General features: G+C 36.9%; 1 protein-coding gene across 4 annotated transcripts in view; it reads right to left on the bottom strand.

Annotated features, from left to right (window-relative positions):
• Positions 1-21,873, bottom strand: part of KCNIP4 (potassium voltage-gated channel interacting protein 4) — a gene marked incomplete at both ends in the record, with an annotated part of 1,073,131 nt that overhangs the window by 447,501 nt on the left and 603,757 nt on the right. The window contains one exon of one of the 4 annotated variants that reach the window (XM_080938594.1): positions 20,110-20,209. The exons of the other annotated variants lie outside the window; for them this stretch is intronic. Coding sequence (XP_080794720.1) covers positions 20,110-20,209 — 100 coding nt within the window. Of the gene's footprint in view, positions 1-20,109; positions 20,210-21,873 lie in introns of those variants that run through there. 4 annotated transcript variants of the gene reach the window in all.

The following is a 21,873-nucleotide window of genomic DNA, read 5'->3' as shown; positions in this document are numbered from 1 at the left end:
TTCTATAAAATGGAAAAAAAAATTCCATTGTATAATGGCAAAGGGAAATCTTCCTGAATTCATCCTGTAGTTCTTTCTCCAGTTCCCAAATATATAATTAGAAGAGATATTTGTGGAAGTTGGTAGAACTCTCTCATTGATTCACTGTGGAATGGGGACTATTATGGTTGGTGTTTTAGTTACTGTGAAGAGACACCATGACTAAGGCAATTCTTATAAAGGGTAACAAGTCATTGTAGCTGGTTTACAGTTTCAGAGGTTTAATCCATTTCATCCTGGGTAAGTATGACAGCTTGCAGGCAGACATGGTGCTAGAGGTGCTGAAAGTTCTGTACCTTGATGTGTAGGCAGCAGAAGAAGACTTTGTCATCACTGGACACAGTTTGGGCAGAGAAGACCTCAAACCCCGCCTCCACAGAGACACTTCCTCTAACAAGCCCACACACATCTTAATGGTGACATTCCCTATGGCCAAGCATTTAAATACATGAGACTGTATTGAACATACCAACTCAAACCATCATAGTTTGAAAGGCTAAATGGCAACCCTTAGAATTGCCTGTACCAAGAAAAATAGTCAATCAAAAACCAGTATCTCATCCCTGGAGAAATTACAGAAATTAATGCCACCATCAAGGACTTGAAAGATGCAGGATGGTTGGTCCCACCACACCTCTCTTTAACTGACCTATCTGACCAGAGAAGAAGATCAATGGATCATGAAGAATGACAGTTAACTATTGAAAACTCAATCAATTAATGACTTCAATTGCATCCTGCTATATCAGATGTGTCCTTCCTTGAGTAGATTAACACATCTCCTGGCAAATAGAATACAGCTACTGATGTAGCAAATGCCCTTTCTCAGTACCTTTCCACAAGGACCACCAAAAGCAATTTTCTTTCAGTTGGCAAGGCCAGCAAAAACTTTTGTTGTTTTACCTCAAGGATGTATTAATTCTCCATCCCTTTGTCATAACTTAATTCAAAGATATATTGATTATCTGTCTCTTCCAAAAATATCTTGTTGCTTCACTATATTGTTCTTTTGCAGGTTGGAACAAGGGAGCAGGAGGTAATAAACAATTTGGACTTGTTTCTAACACATATACAAATAAGAGAATGGAAAATGAATCCAATCAAAATTCAACAGTTTCCTACCTCAGTGAAATTCATAGGATTCCAAAGTGTAGGGCATTCTTAGGTGAAAAATGAGTAATTGTGATTGGCTCCTCTTACCACGAAGAAAGAAGCACAGGATTTTGTACACCTGTTTAGATTCTGGACACAGCACATTCCTCATTTGGGTGGGGTGCTCCAGCCTGCCTGTACTTCAATTGTCTCAGAAAGACTCTAGCTTTAAATGGGGCCTGGAGTAGATACTTATTCTAGTTATGGATTTGATTTTCCTACATATAATGGTTCTGACAAAAATCAGCATACATGAACTTGCAGAATGAATAATACAAAATCATAGTATTCCATACAATATTGCTTCTGACCAAGGAAATTACATCATAGCCAGAGAAGTGTGACAAGACTGGTCTTATGTTGACCACCACCCTAAAGCAGCTGGCTTGATAGAAAGATGGAAGGGCCTTTTGAAGATATAGCTACAGTGCCAATGAGGTTGCATCAGCATGAAGGCTTGGGCAGTAATCTGCAGAAAGCACTGTATTCTTTGAGTCCTCATCCAAAATAATGGACAATTTATCTAATATCCAGGATTCAGAAAGTAAAGAGAATGGGAGAATAATATTCTGTTCACTATCATCCCTAGAAAACATTTTGCATCCTGTTTCTGAGACTTTAAGTTCTGCTGGACCAGAAGTTTGTGTTTCAGGGAGAACCTCATGAACCTGAGAACCTTCTGCACAGCAAATGACATCATCAATCAGAAAAAGCAGCATGACCTGAGACATTCAGTCCATCACGGCTGGCAGAGAAAAAGAATGAGATCAGGGCAAGAGATCATTTTCACACAATTCTCTTGGACCCTACTTCTTTTCTCCAAGTAGGTAAACCTCCTACTTCTTATCACCTACCAAAAATGCCACCACACTGTGAGTAGTCCATCCAGAGGTCAATCCATTTGTTAAATCAGAGCTCTCTTGATGTAGCTGTCTCTTACTGGTCACTAGAGGCACATCTGAACATTTGTTTAGATAACCATCTAGGTGCTCCACAATCAGGTCAAGTTGACAATCTATATTAAAGGTTATAGTCACTTTATTTTTATTTATTTATTTAGTCTGATTTACAAGGAGCTCTAATTAATTAGTATATGATGAGTGATTGAGTTCCAGTCATGGTGTGGGAAATGGGGCACTCCTATACCTTAGCAACAATCACTCTAGAGTATTGCTTCAGAGAAATCATCACTGATATCTACCAGTCAGTGCCTATCATCAAACATCTGTCAGGGAAACGGGTTTCATGGTTACCTTGGATCTTGGCAGCTGCTACCTGAAATTCAGCTTCTATTGGTCCAGAATGCTTCATTTGCATTTTTCATCATCTCCTTTTATCTGCTTTGTCACATTTCATTGTATTTCACATTTGAAATAGACACAAATGAGCAGTTTCTCTTCCCTAGATGACCTAGGTTGTTCTGTTAGCATTTATTTTAGATGAATATTACTTCAAACAAGAATCACCAAGTAAGTTCTATCTGGTACCTTTTTAATCTTACTTTTAATGAACAGATAAAAATAATTTTAATTACAATTATTTAAATGATGTCTGAGGATGTTGGAGGTTGCTTGCAAACAGTTGACTTTTGCTGGTATTTTAAATGATCCCCACTCCAAGTCTTATTTAGACTAACACATTTGAATGCTCTATGAATAAATAGTTGCTTTGAATCTGAATTCAGTGCCCCAAACACTTACTGTCTAAATGAGGCCATTTGTGTTTCTGAGAAATTACAGCAAATACCTAGTTTCTCTTTATCAGATATGAAATCATAAAGGAAAATATTCTTTGATTTTTAGCAAGCAGCTAATGAGCAACTTTCTCTCATGAGAAAACAAGTCAAGAAACTGGAGGAGCTAAAAATGTTCGATGGTCATAGAATAAGAGCCTGAGACCCAGCTCTGCACAGCATAATGGCTTAGAATGATACACTGCAATGATAAAAAGATGGCTCATAAGGAATGGCTTGGATCCTTTCTAAAAATTCTTCACTGCTGGACTTGGGGACTATATTTCCATTTTCATTCGCCTCATTCCGTTTCTTTTCCATTTAAATGCAGATATAAAGGGTATGCTCTGTAATGTCTTCTACTTATCGTTCATGGCTCTAGTTACCCCTCATCTCTTTTACTTTGCATATTTTGAAGGCCAGTTTCACAGCACTCAGCACTGGAATCCGAATCCCGGCAATCAGAGTATGCGAAGTGAATGAAATGTGTGACTGGATCCCATTGGAAGCATGCCTCATGTAGAGAGTAAAGTGATGTATTAGATACTGGCCTGTGAGGTGGATGCATACCTGTTTGCTATGACATAATGATTCCTTGAACAGGTAAAGATTAAAGTAGTGTATAAAAGAGGGCACCCCAATCTCACCCTAACAAAGACAAAATGGGGAGTTCAGGCTTGTTGTTTAGGATAAAGTTTCCTATGAAACAGAGCACTTCCTGGAAGTACTTTCACTGACAAGTGAATATTTCAAAGAATGGAACATTTTCCATCATTAAACCTCAGCCAGAAGTATTTCTTCTCAATGACAAGTTTCCTGGACAAACCCTTCTGTGTTTGATGTCTTTGAAAACTTCTGGAAATGTCCTCTCATGTATCAGAGAAAGGGAGAAAGGCATAAGGGTTATGAATTTAGCTATTCATACTATTTCATTTTATTATATGCTTTGGGGGTTAAAATGTTAATCTCTTGTTGTGAGTAAGAGAACTGAGACATAATTAAAACAGGCCAAAGTAAAAGTAAAATAATAATAATAATGTGAATTAATCATAGTGCAAGGTCTAGAGTACAAATCAACACTTCAGATGTAATGGCCATGATCTTTCCACTATTCCATGCAACAAATTGCTTAATCCATCTCTCAACAGGATGCAGTGGGAGGCTAATAGGAGGCAAACACTGTTTAGATTAAACCAAAGCAGACCGCTTTGTTTGCAAGCTTTCTCATTCCATTGTGTATGTTCTAGTGTGTTTTGAGTTTCCCAGAAGGACCTATGCCACAGGGTGTCCACAGTCCTTTAGAGGGTGTTTGCAGATTCCTTACAAAGTGCCACAGATCATTTGCAAAGTGACTTTGCCCTCTCAAACTTGCTTAGCCTTTGAAATATCCTAAAGACATTTTAGAAATGGCCTTTTTTTCAGAAATACTGTACAAACAAGAGAAGAGACACACTGATGCTTTAATGGCATCAGTTTTTATTTCACGAATGTCGCAGTGCCTGGAGTTTGCTTTGCTTTTCAAATGATGCGTATAACTGTTAACGGAAATACAATGATACACATCCTAGTCAGCATCTGTTCAAACATCTGAAACATAGTATACACCAAACAACCTACCTTCTTTCTTATAATCATTACCTACAGTTGAAATCGAGAATGTGCTGTCATAATGCCTGGATATTCTCTCAATAAAACAATATATAGCTACGCAAAGCATATTATATACTATCTCAGTTAATCATGAGACTGACTGTCTGAAACATTTTTATTTCCATGTGACACAAGAATTCCAGTATTCAGGACTAATTAAACCTATTTCAAGTGGGTTTCAGTAGCCTATGGAAAGTGTTACAAGGACATTGAGTATTTTCTCCTGTGACACCTCCACCTTCGGTTCCTTTCATGCCTTTATAACTGGAAAGTCTAAAAGACTCCAGTTGAAGTTATGAAAAAATATTTAGAAGAAAAATACTGTACAATTTGGATTACTAATATAAATGTTGTATTTGTCTAAGGACATTTATCTCACTTAAAATATCACTCATAGCCTGTACTTACTGACTACCAGCAGAGTAAGTTTAAATTCACCCGGTTTTAATCTGCAGAGTTCAGCCATGTGCTTAGGCTGGACATGCATAATTTGTAATGCTCTATTTTAATGAACCATGCACAGTGAGTACTCTTGATTACCAGAAGTACAACGCTGGTTAACCTAGAGTAACCATGGCCTGGTTGCTCCTTGCCTGTGACTGCATGGGATGTAGATGGCATCCCTCCTTACACTTTACCATAATTCTATCGCTAGTTTTTGCTAGTTCTTATTTTTATTTGCTAACATCAAATGCCTATTGACTGAGTCCATATGAAAATGCAAGGTGAATCATAAGGCCAAGTTTCTTTATGAATGACAGTTGAGAAAAATTATTTGGGGCCTAAGTTTATGAAAGTATGGACACTATCTTACTTAGTTTCAATTTCGAAATGGCACAAAGCCTAAAATAGGAAATGTTTCTCCCACCTTGAATTTTCTTAATTGGAATCTATGGCAGCCTAAACTTTCAAAAAATCCAGTAATGAGAAAGAAAAGAGTTACTTGGATGGTCTCTATGCTACCTTTTAGAAAGTAAATTGGAAGGAAAGAAAAGATGTATGGGAAGTATTGAGGATTCCATTTCAGCGATACATTTAATGGAATTTCCTATGAGGCAGCATTTTATCACTCTTTCCTATTTTAATCTGCTTCCCACATTAAATAATTCCTACCTGAGTTTCGCATGAATGGCTTGTGGGCATCTGCAAGCAGGCTGCTGCTAGGGAAAGAAAATTACTGATGCTCAAATGTGAGGGAGGGTGAGAATTTTCAGAAGAAGCAACCCTTGATCCTCTTCACCATTCCTTACAAACCTATGCTCAGACCAGTGTTCCCTTTTAGAGCTCGTGAGGCAAACCACAAGGAGTGAAAAGCATGTGTTCCTAAGAGTGCTGCTTCCCAGAAGCCGCAGAGAGTGAATATCACACCAAAGTCTTTTACAACCCACTGATAACATCCTTGACTTCCCAGTATGCATAGACAGAGCTGTTTATCATCTATGCCAGAAACTTATTAAAGTTAGAATGACAACTTTACTTCATGATAATGTAGTATGAGCTCCAAGATCTTCCCCTGAATTCTCTTGCTTTTAAGGCAAACACAACATTACAACTTTTCAATTTTAAATAACTTTTGTGTACCAAAAGTATTTTGATTGGTATTTTTATGTTCCAAAGCACCTTTGTTTTTTGAGAAAAACAGAATATGGATTTTATATAGATATTATTTTCCATTAAAATTAACCAGAAATTGTTATATGGCTGCATTGTTAAATGTACACATTCCAAGAATAAGCAATGTCAAAGTTCCAATTCTCTGTCATATGTACATATTTATTAATGAGGGATGTATTGTGTATGCCATTTCAAAACTTATTGTCTTAAATACAAAATTACATTAATATATAGTTGCATTTGTCAGGTTCCTGAGAATCATGGATGGAAGAGAGTTGATCTAAATTCTTGCCTAACCTGAATTACAAACCAAGGACTATTATCCAATAAGATTCTGGCCAGGAAAGGCAGAAACCAAACTTAAAAACAAAACAAAATAGCAAACTTCAGTGTGAGGTAAGCTGGAAACCATGTGGATTATAATATAGCCTTTCCTATGTCAGGAAGAAAACCATATAACTTAGTGAGCAAGAACCAGTGAGGGGCCAAAGATGACCTTAATTCTAATTCTGGTGCACCAATTAAACAGGGGTTCTTCCATGAAAACAACACGAGAGCTATGTTTTATAAAAAAAGAAATAGAATGTCAATTTAACTTTTCTGTAATCACAGAGTTGGTTAGAATGTAATCATAGGCAAGACATTTTCTACCCAATGGTACAATGTGTTCTACTTTGACCATAGGCGAGTTTTAATCTTTATGTAATGCTCTGCTTTTATGACACCCCCTTTCTTCCTCTGTACTAACACACATGGTTAAATATAAAGGCCCATCCCAAGGAACATTCAAAGGTCCTGCCACAAAACTTTCTTACTTCATCGAGGACCCAGCGTGTACCAACTGATATGTTTCATGGCTCATGTTATCAGAGAATACAAATACATGTAAAACATTAGGATATGCACTCCAGAATCTGGCATTTGTTCAGAAGAGTTTGTACATAAAAGTATAAAAGTGTTCAAGGACGTGCAAAATTTATCCATCACACTGAACTTAGTAGCCACTGAACATGTGGCTTGGTTGTGGGAATGCAGAATCAGTGATTAATAGATGGATTTCCCTAAAGAGATTAGTGGATAAAAATTGAAGACACAAAGCAAGTACAAGCATATCTCAACCTTAAATGATCTCACTTGAAATGCCTTTCTTTTTGTGTTGGGGTATGTTTGAAACACTCTTAGCATATAACCCAGGCTGTCCAGAAACTTGTAATCCTCTTGCCTTGGTCCATTGAATGCTAAGACTTAAGGTAGAGTTTCCATACCTTAAATTGTACTCAACCTGTGGAGGCATAGTGTATAGACAATTATAACTATGAAGATAATTTGTCAAGTAGATGGTATCTAGGATCCTCTGGTACATAGGGGCTATTGGGAGATTATTGATTTGGTTAATTGAGATGATACAACATGGGCCATGAGGTGGCACTAGTCCTTTGGCTGGGATCCTGGACTGTGTGGGAAAATAAAGAGGTGGTAGGGGTGGGAACATAAGCACATAATCTCATTGTCAGGTTTGTGGTGTGGATATAGGATGATCAGTGGCTTCAGGATTCTGCAGTCCTGACTTCTTTGCCGTGGTGGACTGTACCCTCCAACAGTGAACCAGAATAGACTCTTTCTCCTTTAAATTCCTTTGTCAGGTTAGGTGGGCCAAGAAACTACTATAAAACCTTTTCTGAGAACATATGTTCTTCTGACATATTGTGTAGTTACTCCAAATGCAATCTGAGACTACTGAGTTGAGCATTTCTATCATGGCACACCAGCCAGTGTTTGCCACAATTCACTAAATCCCCTTGCTGAGAGCCCAACTAGGTCTATTGGTATGTAGTATACCATTGTGGGCACACCGTAGAGAAGTCAGAGTTTTCAGTGACTTTCATTTCCTCATTCGAACAGATGATACTTTCCCTGTCCAGTTCAATTCAACTTTTCATTGCAGTGCCTCTATGATTCGATAAGCAGTGCCTATTTTTTTTTCATCTATGGAACTGAGGAATGTTTGTGTACTAAGGAAATGGCTCCAATTTCCTCACTATTTTTTTTTATTCTCTAATGTGGCTCTGCCTTTGTCTTTGAACACGCCTGGTAGAAGCAATCTTTCTGTAATGGACCCAAGAATGAACATACTTTATGTGAGTCAGAGGAGGCTTCTTTTCAGAGAATAAATACACATCTCAAATGAGCATTCCGCATTCCTTGGCAACCATATCACATTTACTGATTAAATTCATCTCACCCAGACTGGAGTCTCACTATTATATTTTCTTTCCCTATAGCACCCACATTCTCCACCTCCTATATGTCTCCTCCTCCTTCTACTTTCAAATAGGCAGAAAAAAGAAACTAATCAGATTAGCTTTTTAGGTGTGTATTATTGCCAACACTAACATCCTGTTTTCTGACTGACTGTAGAGTACAGCACATGAACAGTTCTCCCTGGAACCAAAGCCAACCAACCCTTCCACTGTATCTTGGATGTCGGCAGTATTTCCTCATTAAACCACAATATCAGAATAGCAAGCAGAAGCTTGGCAAGGATAGTTTATGACTGAAAATGAATGGGCATTTTAAAAAATGAAAGCCCCTTCCATTGAAAACGAAGAGAGCAAACAGTAGCGTGGTTGTTTTTAACGTTCATTTGAGTAGCACACATTTAACAACCTTGTACAACATCAACGATACTAACATCATTTCCTCAATAACTTCTTATGCTATAATTTAACAGTTAATGGTTACTTGTTAGAGCACATATTAGCAAGGAGATCCAATGTTTGTCTATCCATCTTATTAATCTTCACAAGAGTTATACACTAAATCATGATGAAATGAGGCTCAATGTGGGGTCAAGCTAGTTGCTGAAAATCATATTGTAAGTAAAAATAAATACATGTCTTCCAAGTAGGGGAGTCTCTGCTTGCTTCTCTCACTCATGATTCAGAAAGCCCTAGACACAGGGACAAGTCTAATGAATGACTGGTCCATTCCATTAAAGAAAAACACTACTTGCCCACTGCAGTAAGTGATGCATGTTGTCAAATGAGTATATCTGCGTTCTATCAGTCTTTAGGCAGGCTGGCCATGACATTGAAGGGAAGCGTGTAGGCTCTTAATCAAAGATGGGATCTTGTTCTATTTATCCTAAGAGTGGAATTTAATCACTGCAAGGTCTCCCAAAATTACAATGGGATCATGACCTGGGCTGGATTTTGATTAATTTTCGTTGTATTTAAAGAATATGTAATTTGAGGAAGTAGAGTTTATAAGAAACAAAAGCAAATAAAATCATACATTTAAAATGTGCTTGTTGTGGGCTTTATTTAATACTTGGTTTTTAATATGAAACAGAAGGGTCTCAAAGAACTACAAAGGCTCTAGTCTTTAGATTTAAATTGCTACCAGGTCTGTTGATCTCATACTATGTAGCTTTACCTTTGTAGCTGGTTAGGCTTGGCTAAAAAGCTTTGTTTTTCAGGTAGACAGCCTGGCTTCAGTTATCTGATTGGCAATTTCTGAGTGTGATATTCAATGTCAAAACTTTATGAACTTACATTCATTTACATTCTCTGGTTAAATTTTCTTTTTATTGGTTATTTTTATTTATATACATATCAAATGTTATCCCTTTTACCAGTTTAACCTCCACAAGCCCATTCTTCCCTCCTCCCTTCCCACTGTCTCTATGAGGGTGCTCCCCTACCCACTCACCCACTCCTGCCTTAGTGGCCTAGTGTTCCCCTATCTTGATATCAAGCCTCCAAAGAACCAAGGGCCTCTCTCTCCACTGATGCCAGACAATGCTTTCCTCTGCTACATATCCAGCTGGAGCTATGGGTACCCCATGTAATCTTTGTTTGGTACTTTAGTCCCAGAGAACTTTGTGGGTTCTGGTTAAATTTTCAATCATTACTGACAAATAAATATTATTTCCAGAATGACTCATGCATGTAGTGTTTAAGACAGTGCATGGAATCTGTTCAACAAGGTGCATCTCAAAGGGCCATTGATGACATTAGAATCCAGTGCCTAATCTTGTCTCAGGCTATAGCATCAGATACTCTCCCCCGGAATGAGAACATAAAAATTACCATTCTACTGTTTCTTCTTAATCATTAACAATCTACGACAACGAGAAAAGAGTCTTGATTTACTGATTAAACAAACCAGGATTTGCTACTCTTCTTAATTTGTGAAACATTGTAGCCTGCTACTGTTTTTATCAACTTGCTTGTTGCTAGGGACAAAAAAAATTTCTTTAACTGTTGCCTTGCACGTAAGATAATAAACAAAGAGCAGTAGTATGAAAAATCTAAATAATATATTTTGATTAAATAAAGAATCAGCCTTTCAATAATTATAGCTAATAAGATTATTCTTATAAGGCTTTGCAGAAATTATTCTAAAATATATTAAAGGTTTAGCTTCCCACATAGAATATAATTATTATTATATCATAGATAGTGTAATTATTATGGTATCTATGCTTCTAAACAGTGTTGTAATTTCAAATGAGTCAATTAACCTTCCTAGGTCTCAATTTATGCAGAAAATGAGAGGGTTAGGTAATAATTGCATGAATCTTAGTTCCAAAAAATATGCTTAAATATATATAGCTGACAAAGTAAACATATTATTTTTATCGCAATTTGGACTATGCTCATTTTAGATATTTAATCACTGAAGTTCACAGATGAGCGAGGAGAAGCTACTTAAAGGGAGGCATCATAACATCGTTTTCTTTTTGTGAGTCATATTTTCTTTCACCAGCACTGTCCTGATCCTATCGCATGGCAAATACACAAAGAAGGTGATTTGGCTTTTCAAAGTCTCTTCTCTAAACAGGTCGTATTATGACACTTGGTGTTGTTCCTAATGATGCAATTAAGAATGAGCTTTTATACCATAGTGTTGAAACTGCCTGTTAAATAGGAAGACAGAATCCATTCAAAGGCTGTGGTAGGCAGAGGGGCAGACTTTGCTTAATAAAGATGGTTTGGAACATGAGAGCATCTTAAAGTACAAGTCAGACACTTATTCAAGATAAAGGAAGTTTGACAAGAGACAATGAATCTATATTCTGGCTAGTGTCTGGCAGAGAGGCATTATGGAGAATACTCCATACAAAGACTCCAACTGGCAACTATGGTAGAGAAATTATGGCAGGGGATAAACATAAGCAGCAATAACTGTCTACAGACTATGTAACACACAACCTCAGGAACTTCCCAGGGTCAAAAGTTAACCCCAGCCACTTGTGTTGTTTCAGCATGATATGGCCTTAACTATTCCACTATTGCTCCTACTGATACCTTGGTAAGTACAAAATCCTCCAACTCTGCTAGACTCTCAATGTTCAATACAGAAAGCCCCAACTAGTCGACAGCTCATAAACTGGCCTGCTGCTTGGAAGAAATACTTGTGAGATATTTTCTTCTGTATCACAATTATTCATTTCTTTTAAATATTTTCACACAAACTAGTGTATAATAGTGCCTTTCTCTAAATACTCTATTACAGAACCATGTTTTTGTCTTGTCATAAAAATCTACATTTCTCTTTACTAAATATTAGTTGACACACATATATTGATTCGTCTTTTTGTTTTGTCTCTTTAGTAATATATTCATAAAAATTAGAAATATGTTTGCTACTATAAGTTAATGTGGACAACATATGAGCCATTACTCAGACATGTTATTCAGCAAGTGAGTAAACAGATGAGCTACTTTGCCCCCGGTATGTTTTATAGCTAGTAACTTGACATTTAGGAAATGACAGTGAAAAAAAGTGTCTCATCTACCTTGCTTATAGCTGTACCCTTATTTTCCTGGGTGTCTTATCTTGGAACTGGCATCTTGAAGTTTCCCATCCAATGACTTTACACACTTATCATAATGAAAGAGAGTACATTTTGTTTTTTAGGAGAGAAGCAGCCATCAAAATTTATTTTAAGCTTAAGGGATAGAGAGATGGCTCAATAGTTGGGAACACTTGTTCATCGTCCAAAGAATGACCCAGCACTTAATGGTAACTCACACATATCTGCGACTACAGTGTCAGGGCATCTGAAACCCTCAATAATTTAGCAAAAGCATCGATGAACATCAAACAAAAATAAAATGCAAAGACTTATTTTAATCTCAAAGCAGTTGACCCTTGCCAACTTCCTATTACCAGACATTTTACAGACAACTTTAACCTTGTTTTGAATCATTAATATCCGCAAGCATAGCTTTCACTTCTGTAGCAAACAAAGAGTGTAGCTTTTGGGTTCAGATACTGACTGCTGGCCTCTAATGTTTGGAATGAAAAGTAAGGTGTCTGGCTATAGTGGAAACACACTCAAATACTATATTCTAATGTAGGTAGATGTAAAAGCGCATATAAACCACAACTCATCCCAAACCATATAAGAAAAAAACAAATTGTAGTGATAATTTCAACTTACGACAAAATGAAATGTAGACACAGAGGATGGTGGTTTCTTCTCAAGGCAATAGAATAGATACATGTGTTAGAGCTTAGACTTCATTGATCATGATCTTATTTCTTTGGATTTGAGTCTGTACTTTGTGCAATTAAATTCCACGGTGTTTATATAAGAATTGAAATGTAAAATTGATGTAATATTTGGGGCAACATTTATCTTTGTGATACATCTACAGACATATCCAAAAGCAGTGTCTTTTTTTAAATTATGAGGATGAGCACTAGGCTCCCATTCATGCTAGGCTAGTGCACTACACAGAGTTATACCTGGAGCTGCTGTTTGTTTTAGACTGATGCCTCTATGTATGTAACTCAGGCTGGTTTGGAATGGTCAATGTAGCATAGAATGGCCTCACAGTTCTAAGTTTTCTGCTTCTCTCTCCTTAGTACTAAGAGTGTAGATGTGAATTACCACACCTTCAAGTTTTGAATAGGATTTTAGGGTGAATCCCTGTGAAAGGCCAACTTTCCGATTTTAATAATTAGGATAATGACTACATGAACACACAGGCATTTGAATTTAATCTTGGCACTATAGGAGTTCACTCCCTGGGCCAATAACTGTACAGGCTATGATCCAGTAACTAGTATCTACTATTAAACTTAAATGGGCAAGTCTTAAGGATGTAAACCACTTCAGCTGTGGCTGACAAATTCAGTCCAAAGCTCTCTATACTGCACCTGCACCTAATGTGCTTGGTACACTGGCAAACAATACCATTGTCACCAGATCCCTCGAATACCAACCTTCAGAGTGATCCGTTCACTAGAAGAAAAGCTGCAATTAAAAAGTTTATCTAACTCAGATCATTCTTCTGGGTATAATTCATTCTACTTGTCTTTTAAAAACAGTCCTGATAGAAAAAGGCATTTTCATTTCTCTGGGACTCAGTTTCTTCATATGTGGAATGATTGATCTGATTCAGGTAATTTCTGATTTATTCTGTGCAGTCTTGATGAGTCCAAAGTTCAATTTTTTATAAATTGCTGACACACTGTCCCTATTTTCCCTTCTTCCTCATATTTTCAGTTCATTATCATAGAAATAGTTGTTCCAATGCATCTATATAAATTTGGATGCAAAAATAAATTTTACTAAACTTTTTATTGTTTTATCTATTTATCTATTTGTTCTTTGAGTTTTTTTTTTTTACTTTTTTATTAGATACTCTGTATTTACATTTGAGCTGTTATCCCTTTATCCCGCCTTCCCCTCCAGTTGCCTTCATAAAAGTGCACTTCCTCTGATCCCCCTCTCCACCCATTGCCTTGTCATTCCCTTATGGGAACAAAAACCTCTTCTCACATTGATGCCAGACACTGCTATCTTCAGCTACATAAACAACTGGATCAATAGGGCTCTCAAAAATTATCTTTAAATTGTATGGGAAAATTTTGTATCATATGGTCTTATTACATATTACTTTTATTTGTGCATTTATTTATGTATTTATGTATTTATTTATTTATTAGCCCATTTGAAGTATTTGCCCTTTGTAGTCCTAATGGATGCCATTCTGATCAGTGTTCCTATCTACCATAATTCACCTAGACTCCTGTTATTACTTCATGAACTTAAGCAAGTTCTTATTCTGACTCAACCTTCAGCCAGCCTCATACAAAATTGCAACTTCTGAATTTCTGCATATTTGACCGGATGCTTTGGGAATGACATATGCAGCATCTTTTCATCCTGTTTACAAGATTTTAACAGAAGTTCTTATTTATCTCACCGTTCATTTCCTCCAGGTAGCTAGAAGTACCTATGTTCCTCCTTGTTTTATATTTTCTAAGGAAGGCTAGGTAAATGTTTTGTGTGGACAGCTGTCTCAATCAAAGCTGTAAACTCGAGTCTATCTTCAACTCCTAATAAATTTTTGGTGTATCATTTCAGAATGCTACCACTCTATGTATCACCTTGCCCCATCGGCCATTCCTCCAATCAACCTCCTCTATGCATCTCAGATCCTGTCATTAGGAAATCTCCACACTGGGTAACAGCAAAATCTCACATTGAATGTCCTCATTTCGCAAACATGACAGGTCTCTTCTTTCCCATTGTTCTCCTCAAGATGAAAGATTTTAATCTTAGTTCTCAGGTGAGCATTCACACTACTTCTACCCCCATTCCGTCCAGTTACCTATAGAAATCTTATGTAGTTGATAAGACAGACCTGAGACTCTTCTTTATTGCATGTTTAGTACATTATAGTCAACAAATTGTCTGGCTACTATGGATACAAAGTCTAACATTGTCTCCCTGCCCACAAATTGGCTATTGCCATTTTAATGTATTGTGTGGTAAATTAGGATTATAAAGCAGGATGTGGAATTTGATGTTCTAAGTTTGAATTTCAGTTTTATGAGTTATGATCTCAGTCAGTCTAAGCTACTAAGTTTTTCATAGCTACGATGACAATTCTTATTTCAAAGGACAAAATGAAATCAAATCTTCTTACAATTTATAATATACTATTATATTATAACAGTTTTGTTTAACATTAGTCCAATTTCCATGTAATTACCAGTCAAATAAGGTATTAAAGTTATTTATGATAATTTTATAGAGTAAATAAATATAGAATTATGGAGGTCAATTAATAGTCTAAAATTTCAAAATGAATAAGATGTGAAATTGTGACTATGTTCAAGACAAAATAGCTCTACGTTCTCTAGGTCTAGCATCTGATTGTACTGATTGTTTTTGTCAATTAGCCTGCTGTGAGCATTAATGTTTTAGAAATACAGAAAATATTTACTATAATCAGTTACTAAAAATGTCAAATGGTGAAAATATTCCTCACTTCCATTCTCATATGGCATTAAAAGGTAGTATGTTAAAATATTCAAGGAATTCAATTTTTTAAAATATCACAGTGTAGAAGGAATTCTCTAAGAAAATACATGTGAATACCTTTGGCTTCTAATTATATTTTTGGAAAGAGGATGCCAGCAGATGGTTTTATGATGTTTTCTTCATGAATTTCAACTAACAGTTTCAGATGGGAGTAATATCTTCTTGCTCCAATCACCACAGTCTGTTACTTGGTCCCCAATAAGCATGATATCGATCATGAACAAACAGCATGGGTTTGCATTTGGTACAGAATCACACTTGTCAATAGTATAAAAAACTAATGATGTAAGTTTCAAAGGGTTATCCTTATAATGTGCTAATTCATAATCCTTGAGGAGGCCATTAGACTGAGATTACTCGTATCTGCTAAATACATTGAGGTGAAAGACCCAGGCATTGTGGTGCACACTTTTAATCTTAGCATTTGGAAGGTAGCAGAATCAGGCAGATTTCTGTGAGTACAAGGCCAACCTGATCTACAAAGTGAGTTTCAGAAAAACCAGAGATGTTCTGTCTCCAAAAAATAAAATAAAATAAAACCTACAATAAATAAATAAAAATAAAGGGACATGCTCTATGCCTCATCACCTTATCAGTCTTCAAAGAGACAGTTACTATGAGCATTCTTTTTCAAGTTGCTTTTCAGCATGGTTTTGACAAATGTATTCTCTCCTGCAGCACTGATAGAATACCTGCACTCCCTTCCTCCTGTTCCCACATCCTTCTGATTCTGTATGTATTTGAATAAAAAGTAGGTATTTCCGTAGCCCAGTACCACATAGAGTCATAATGAAATAGCTTTGTCATTAAAATATCGATTCATATTTTCCTCTGGAATAAGTTAGCAGAACACTACTTTTATTTTTATGGTTGGAGAAGAGGCAATTTATGTTCTGAAATTTTAGGCATACATATTCCAAACTATCTTAGCTCTGGAGTTTCCTATACTACTTACCGATGAAAGAGAGCAATCAATACTTAACAACAACAACAACCAAACAAAACTCCAGCCACTGACTTTATTTCTTATCCTGAAAATTTTTCTGCAGTCAGCACTATTATTTCATGAGCATACCAGTCGGATGTTAATGCTACTCTTCTCTTTAAATGTATTTATGTATGAAGGTGTTTGGTTTGAATGTATGTCTGTGTGCCACATGTATGTCTTGTACTCAAAGAAGCCAGAAATGGATGTCAAATACCCTGGCAAAGGAAATAAGCATGATTGTGAGACAGCATGTGGGTATCAAGAATTGAATATAAGTCCTCTGGAAGGTAAGTCCGTGCTCTAAACTCCTTAGCCATCTTTAGGTACCACATTTTTATTTTAAAAAAATCTCGTTGAACTTTAAATTCAAAAATAAGTATAATATCATATGCATATTTGTTACTGAAATTGCATAAATTTTGAGAAATTAGATAATCAGAATATTCCAAAAATATAAAAATATAGAGATATAGGAATGAACATTTCTGTTTTGGGGAAATGCAAGGAAAAATTCACTGGGTGGGGGGCTGGGTATGATGAACATGCCTGCCCAATGAAACAAAGATTAGTCTGATGACTGCATGGTTTACTGTTTACAAAATAGGCTAGTGATAACCTGTCATACAAAGGGATATATGTTACATAAATTAATGATATGTAGTTACCTGGTACACCTGTACCATTTATGAAATAGAGAGGTCCATGGGATGATCAAGACCAGCTTTTTCATCTTAAACTGAGAAAGGTAAACTTGACTTACGAGGTAGAAAGTCCGAGAATGACAGAGATGACATAATTTACTATTTATTTTCTCAAGTGAAATAAGTTTACCTTCCAGAGGTCAATCAACCTATTTCTTTGTTAGTATTTAATGGGTCTATAGGTAGCATATTTGTTTGTATATGTCATATATATATATGTGTGTGTGTGTGTATGTGTGTGTGTGTGTGTGTGTGTGTGTGTGTGTGTGAAGAGACAGAAGAATGCTGAGCATCCAATGGTACATTTCCCACAAGAAATGGAAACTTGTAGCACTCTGAAAGAAAAAACTACAAATTATTTAAACTTTCATATTAATAATTTATTCTAAAGTACATTTATTTAATAAAGATTACAGCAAGATAAATTTGTTATATAAATATTGTATTCTCTCTGCCCTTCAGAATACAACATATCATTAGCCATAATAATAATAATAATAAAAGTAATTCATGCCATATTTTGAGGGATGCTCGCATTGTTGAGCAGTTCTCTGATGAAGTTTCAAACTTTTAAGTAAACCATAAAAAATTATCCTTGATTTTTAACCAAGTTTAATTTCCCATACTTAATCTCAAGCTCTTTTATAGGGCATGTCTACAAACAGAAGTAAGAAAGACAACACAAGCTAGTGTGCTTCATCTAGGATATGTGGGATCCTGGGAAAGGAAGTCCTGTGGGGGAATAGATCTGAATGAAATAAAGATCAGTGTTTCCTTGTTTGTTTTAAGAAGAATTCAGGACATGGGAAAATTTTAATGTTAAATCCCATTTATTCTTTGGACTAGTTAGGCTCTGTAGCTTTAGAGTATGTATGCAAACTACACTAGCTATAACACTAACTTATTCGCATCATATCTCTAGGAAATTATTTGGAAACTCCTTAGAAACTTTTATGACTTTTAAAATTCACAGTGATTGATGTCTGATATGCATTTCATAAGAAAAAGATGGTATTTATTGACACATGCCCTAATGTTTAAGTAATATGTATAATTCCCACTTTAATATGGTTACTGATATTTTACAATTTAAAAGACCTTCTTAAAAATACCAGAAGTCAGATGAAGATTGGAGAGAAGTTTAGAAGTCATTAACTTCTCTCTGCAGTGTTAGTAAATTGTTAACAATAATACTAACAATACAGCATAAAATTCATGAAAGAAAATTTCCCATGCAGATCAGGACAGATGTGCACACAAGTCATAATGAAAAGAGAATCCTGAACATTTCACAGAGGTTAGTAGTCCATAGAAGAAACAAAAACAAGTTATTATTTGAGAGGTGAAAATGTATGAAAAATACAAATCTAACACTACAGTAGCCATCATCACAAAACCAAGAAGCAATACCCTGTACACAGAACATTAAAAAGGACCACACCTCTAACATAAAATAAGAGGTAACTAGTCCCTACAAAGACCTAGGAATTCTTATAATGTCCATAAAGCTTCCAGTCTCAAAAAGAAGAAAAATTCATAACATCCAGCACAAAAAAAAAAAAAAAAAAAAAAAAAAAAAAAAACTGAGATGTCCCAGCCATAATCACCAGGTAACACTAAAGTCATGCACACGGAAGTCAAACCAAGTTACCCATTTCATGAAAATACACAAAATAGTCAATTTAAAAGGCACTGACTATTTTTAAAATTTAGACTTTCTTTTCTCATGTTGAAACTACTGAATATATCCTTCAGCAAGGGTCACAATATGCAATCTTCAAAGTTCCATTAAAATTACTTTAATAAACCTTGCTTTCCACCCCTCCTCCTCCTGCCAATGAGTTATAAATGTAGGTTTCTGGTAACCTACATCAGAGTGACACACTTACTTTAATTTGATGTTTGCTATTTGTAAAGGTTATCACATGCATGTCACATTGTGGCAGCCTTCCTGGGAGAAGGAGATGATCAGAAGATGGGCAGCCTCTGCTAACATTCTTTTATGTTTACTCAACTTTAGAACTTCCAGCGAGGACACCACAGCATCACTGTCCAGCACCAAGCAGGAGATGCTTTGAAAAAACTGCACTGCCAACTTTGGCTGAACACAAACCTGTCTCAAATATGTTCTGAGTGATAAGAAAATGATACTCAAATTCTACTCGGATTCTTGGAGGCACGCTCAGTCCATGTAAAGATCCAAGCACGAACACAACCTTGCTTTTTAAGGGAGAGACTAGTGGAGGGTCCGTCTCCAATGAATGAAAACATCAACACTGGCAAAGCCATTGCTTTCTTAGAATCCATGTTATACTCTGTCCGGTGAGTTGGAGACCCACTTCTCCCTAGAGTCTAGGTTAGATTGTCAAATAGATCAATCATCAAGACCACTGCAGAAAACCCCATGAGAAAGCTTGTTCCTCGGTGTCCAATCGTAAGCCATAAGAATTTGTACATGCATATCCAGTTCTCTCTTGACACAAGTGCATCCCACAGCATGCACAAATATCATTTACTCTTATAGAAAGAGGAGAATATACACAAAATTCTAATAGGAAAAAACAACAACAAACCAGGGACTAAAAGCTCTGAACACAATCTGACACGTTATCAACCCTTTATTTTCTGTTTTGATTCCAGATTCAAAGTGCTTTTCATATTGTTACAGCATTCTGTTACTGCAAAAAAAAATTTGCTGTAACTTGCCAAAAGTTTATTTTGATAATCTCCCTTACCCTGAGAAACCTGCTTTTCTGCATGTTACACCCCAGAATTACATTTCTCAGTTTACATTTCAGGTGCCTCTAACATTCCCTTAAAGAATTTTTTAAATTGCAAAACAGGATTTTTTTTTTTACAAGTGACTTAAAAAGCACTCCCTTACCTTCTAAACCTGCTTCAATCAGCCCAAACTGTTCCAATAATTTAACAAAAAGCACAATGACGATCAGAACTGCTATCATTTCAAGCCCCTCCAAGTTCATGGTCAGCTAGGTCATGGTCCAGCCACAGCCACTGAGAAGCGCTCCTCACCCTGGCTTTCTTTGTAAAGCCATTAAACTACATTAAGAAGGCTACAGCTGGAGAAGGGAGGAGGAGAGCGGTGAGAGAGGAGGGAGAGGGAAAGGAGAGAGAGGAGAGAGGGAGAGAGGGAGAGAGATGGAAAGGGAGAGAGGGAGGAGAGGGAGAGGAGAGGAGAGAGAGAGAGAGAGAGAGAGAGAGAGAGAGAGAGAGAGAGAGAGAGAGAGAGAGAGAGAGAGAGAGAGAGAGAGAGAGAGAGAGAGAGAGAGAGAGAGAGAAGCGTTCATCGTTCATCCTGTTTGCTGTATCCAAGGCCTGAAGTGGCAGCCCAATAAAGTCCAGCCTGTCAGAATTATCAGCGTCCCTGTTGTCACTCTCCACAAGGAAACAGCCATGCACGAAGTAGTAGCGCTCAGTCCGCGGAAAACCAAGGATTTCTCCCGGAAGGTCCGGAGCAAGCCTGGCGGACAACAGAAACAGCGCCCCCCAGGACTCCACACCTCACCCGCCAGCGGAATCTCAGGGCTGGTCAGTTGCCTTGGAAACAGTGGAAGCGAAGCTGGACTCCTGCTGCAGACAGGACCGGAGAACCTAGTCCTGAGCAGCCAGGAAAAAGAAAAGCCTGAACCGCCCACAGCAGTGGCAGCTTGCATTCAGCCATTTCTGAATGTGCTTTACACCTCAGATAAGACAAACTTGTGGATTTTATCCTAAGGAATGCACAAAGGGATGGAATGAAGCTCGCCCTTCAGGCGTGACTTGTTATAGATCTGTTCTTTTCAATGAATCCCTTTATTGCAACACTCAAGTGTCTTACTCTCTTTGAACTAATATTTTGTCTGAGTAGTAACTAGTATTTCAAAGTTTGGGAAGCTCACAAATATTCTCAATGTTTGCTGCTACTTTAGCGTTTACCTCCTTCCGCACCTGCTTCCCTTTCAAACATATCAAATATGCATTTAGCAGTGTTTACCTTGCATGTTTTTTGAAAATGGCTGAGATTAAGTTCGCTGTTATAAAAAGTTTGAGAAGGAAAAAAATAAATAAAGCAAACATTCTTTGGAGTTTCTATGTCTCATACACGTTTTTATCCTCTAAATACTAACTAAATAGTTAAAACAGACCCAAGATAAAGTACTGGACGGAAGCAAAACAAAACACATGAAAACAAGCAGAACCCAGGATATAAATCAGCTCAGAGATCCTACTCAAGTTTCCGACTGCATATATTAGCAATCTGGGGTCCAGAGAAAGAGAGAGAGAGAGGAGAGAGAGAGAGAGAGAGAGAGAGAGAGAGAGAGAGAGAGAGAGAGAGAGAGAGAGAGAGAGAGAGAGAGAGAGAGAGAGAGAGAGAGAGAGAGAGAGAGAGAGAGAGAGAGAGAGAGAGGGAGGGAGGGAGGGAGGGAGGGAGGGAGGGAGGGAGGGAGGGAGGAAGGGAGGGAGATATCAAAGTACATATCAAGTTCATCTGGGGGTGATAGGGCATACAAACTTCAGAGTTGATAAAACTGGAGTAAGATTCAAACCTACGAAGTTGTGTGGTCATTGCTTCACTACATGCCTTGGTATCCAGATTTGTAAACAGGGACATGATACCAAGACCAAGTTCTTGAGTTTATATGAATAT

Source organism: Micromys minutus, assembly GCF_963924665.1.
Source record: "Micromys minutus genome assembly, chromosome: 1".
Lineage (NCBI taxonomy): Eukaryota > Metazoa > Chordata > Mammalia > Rodentia > Muridae > Micromys > Micromys minutus.
This window is presented reverse-complemented; position numbering and strand designations above follow the sequence as displayed.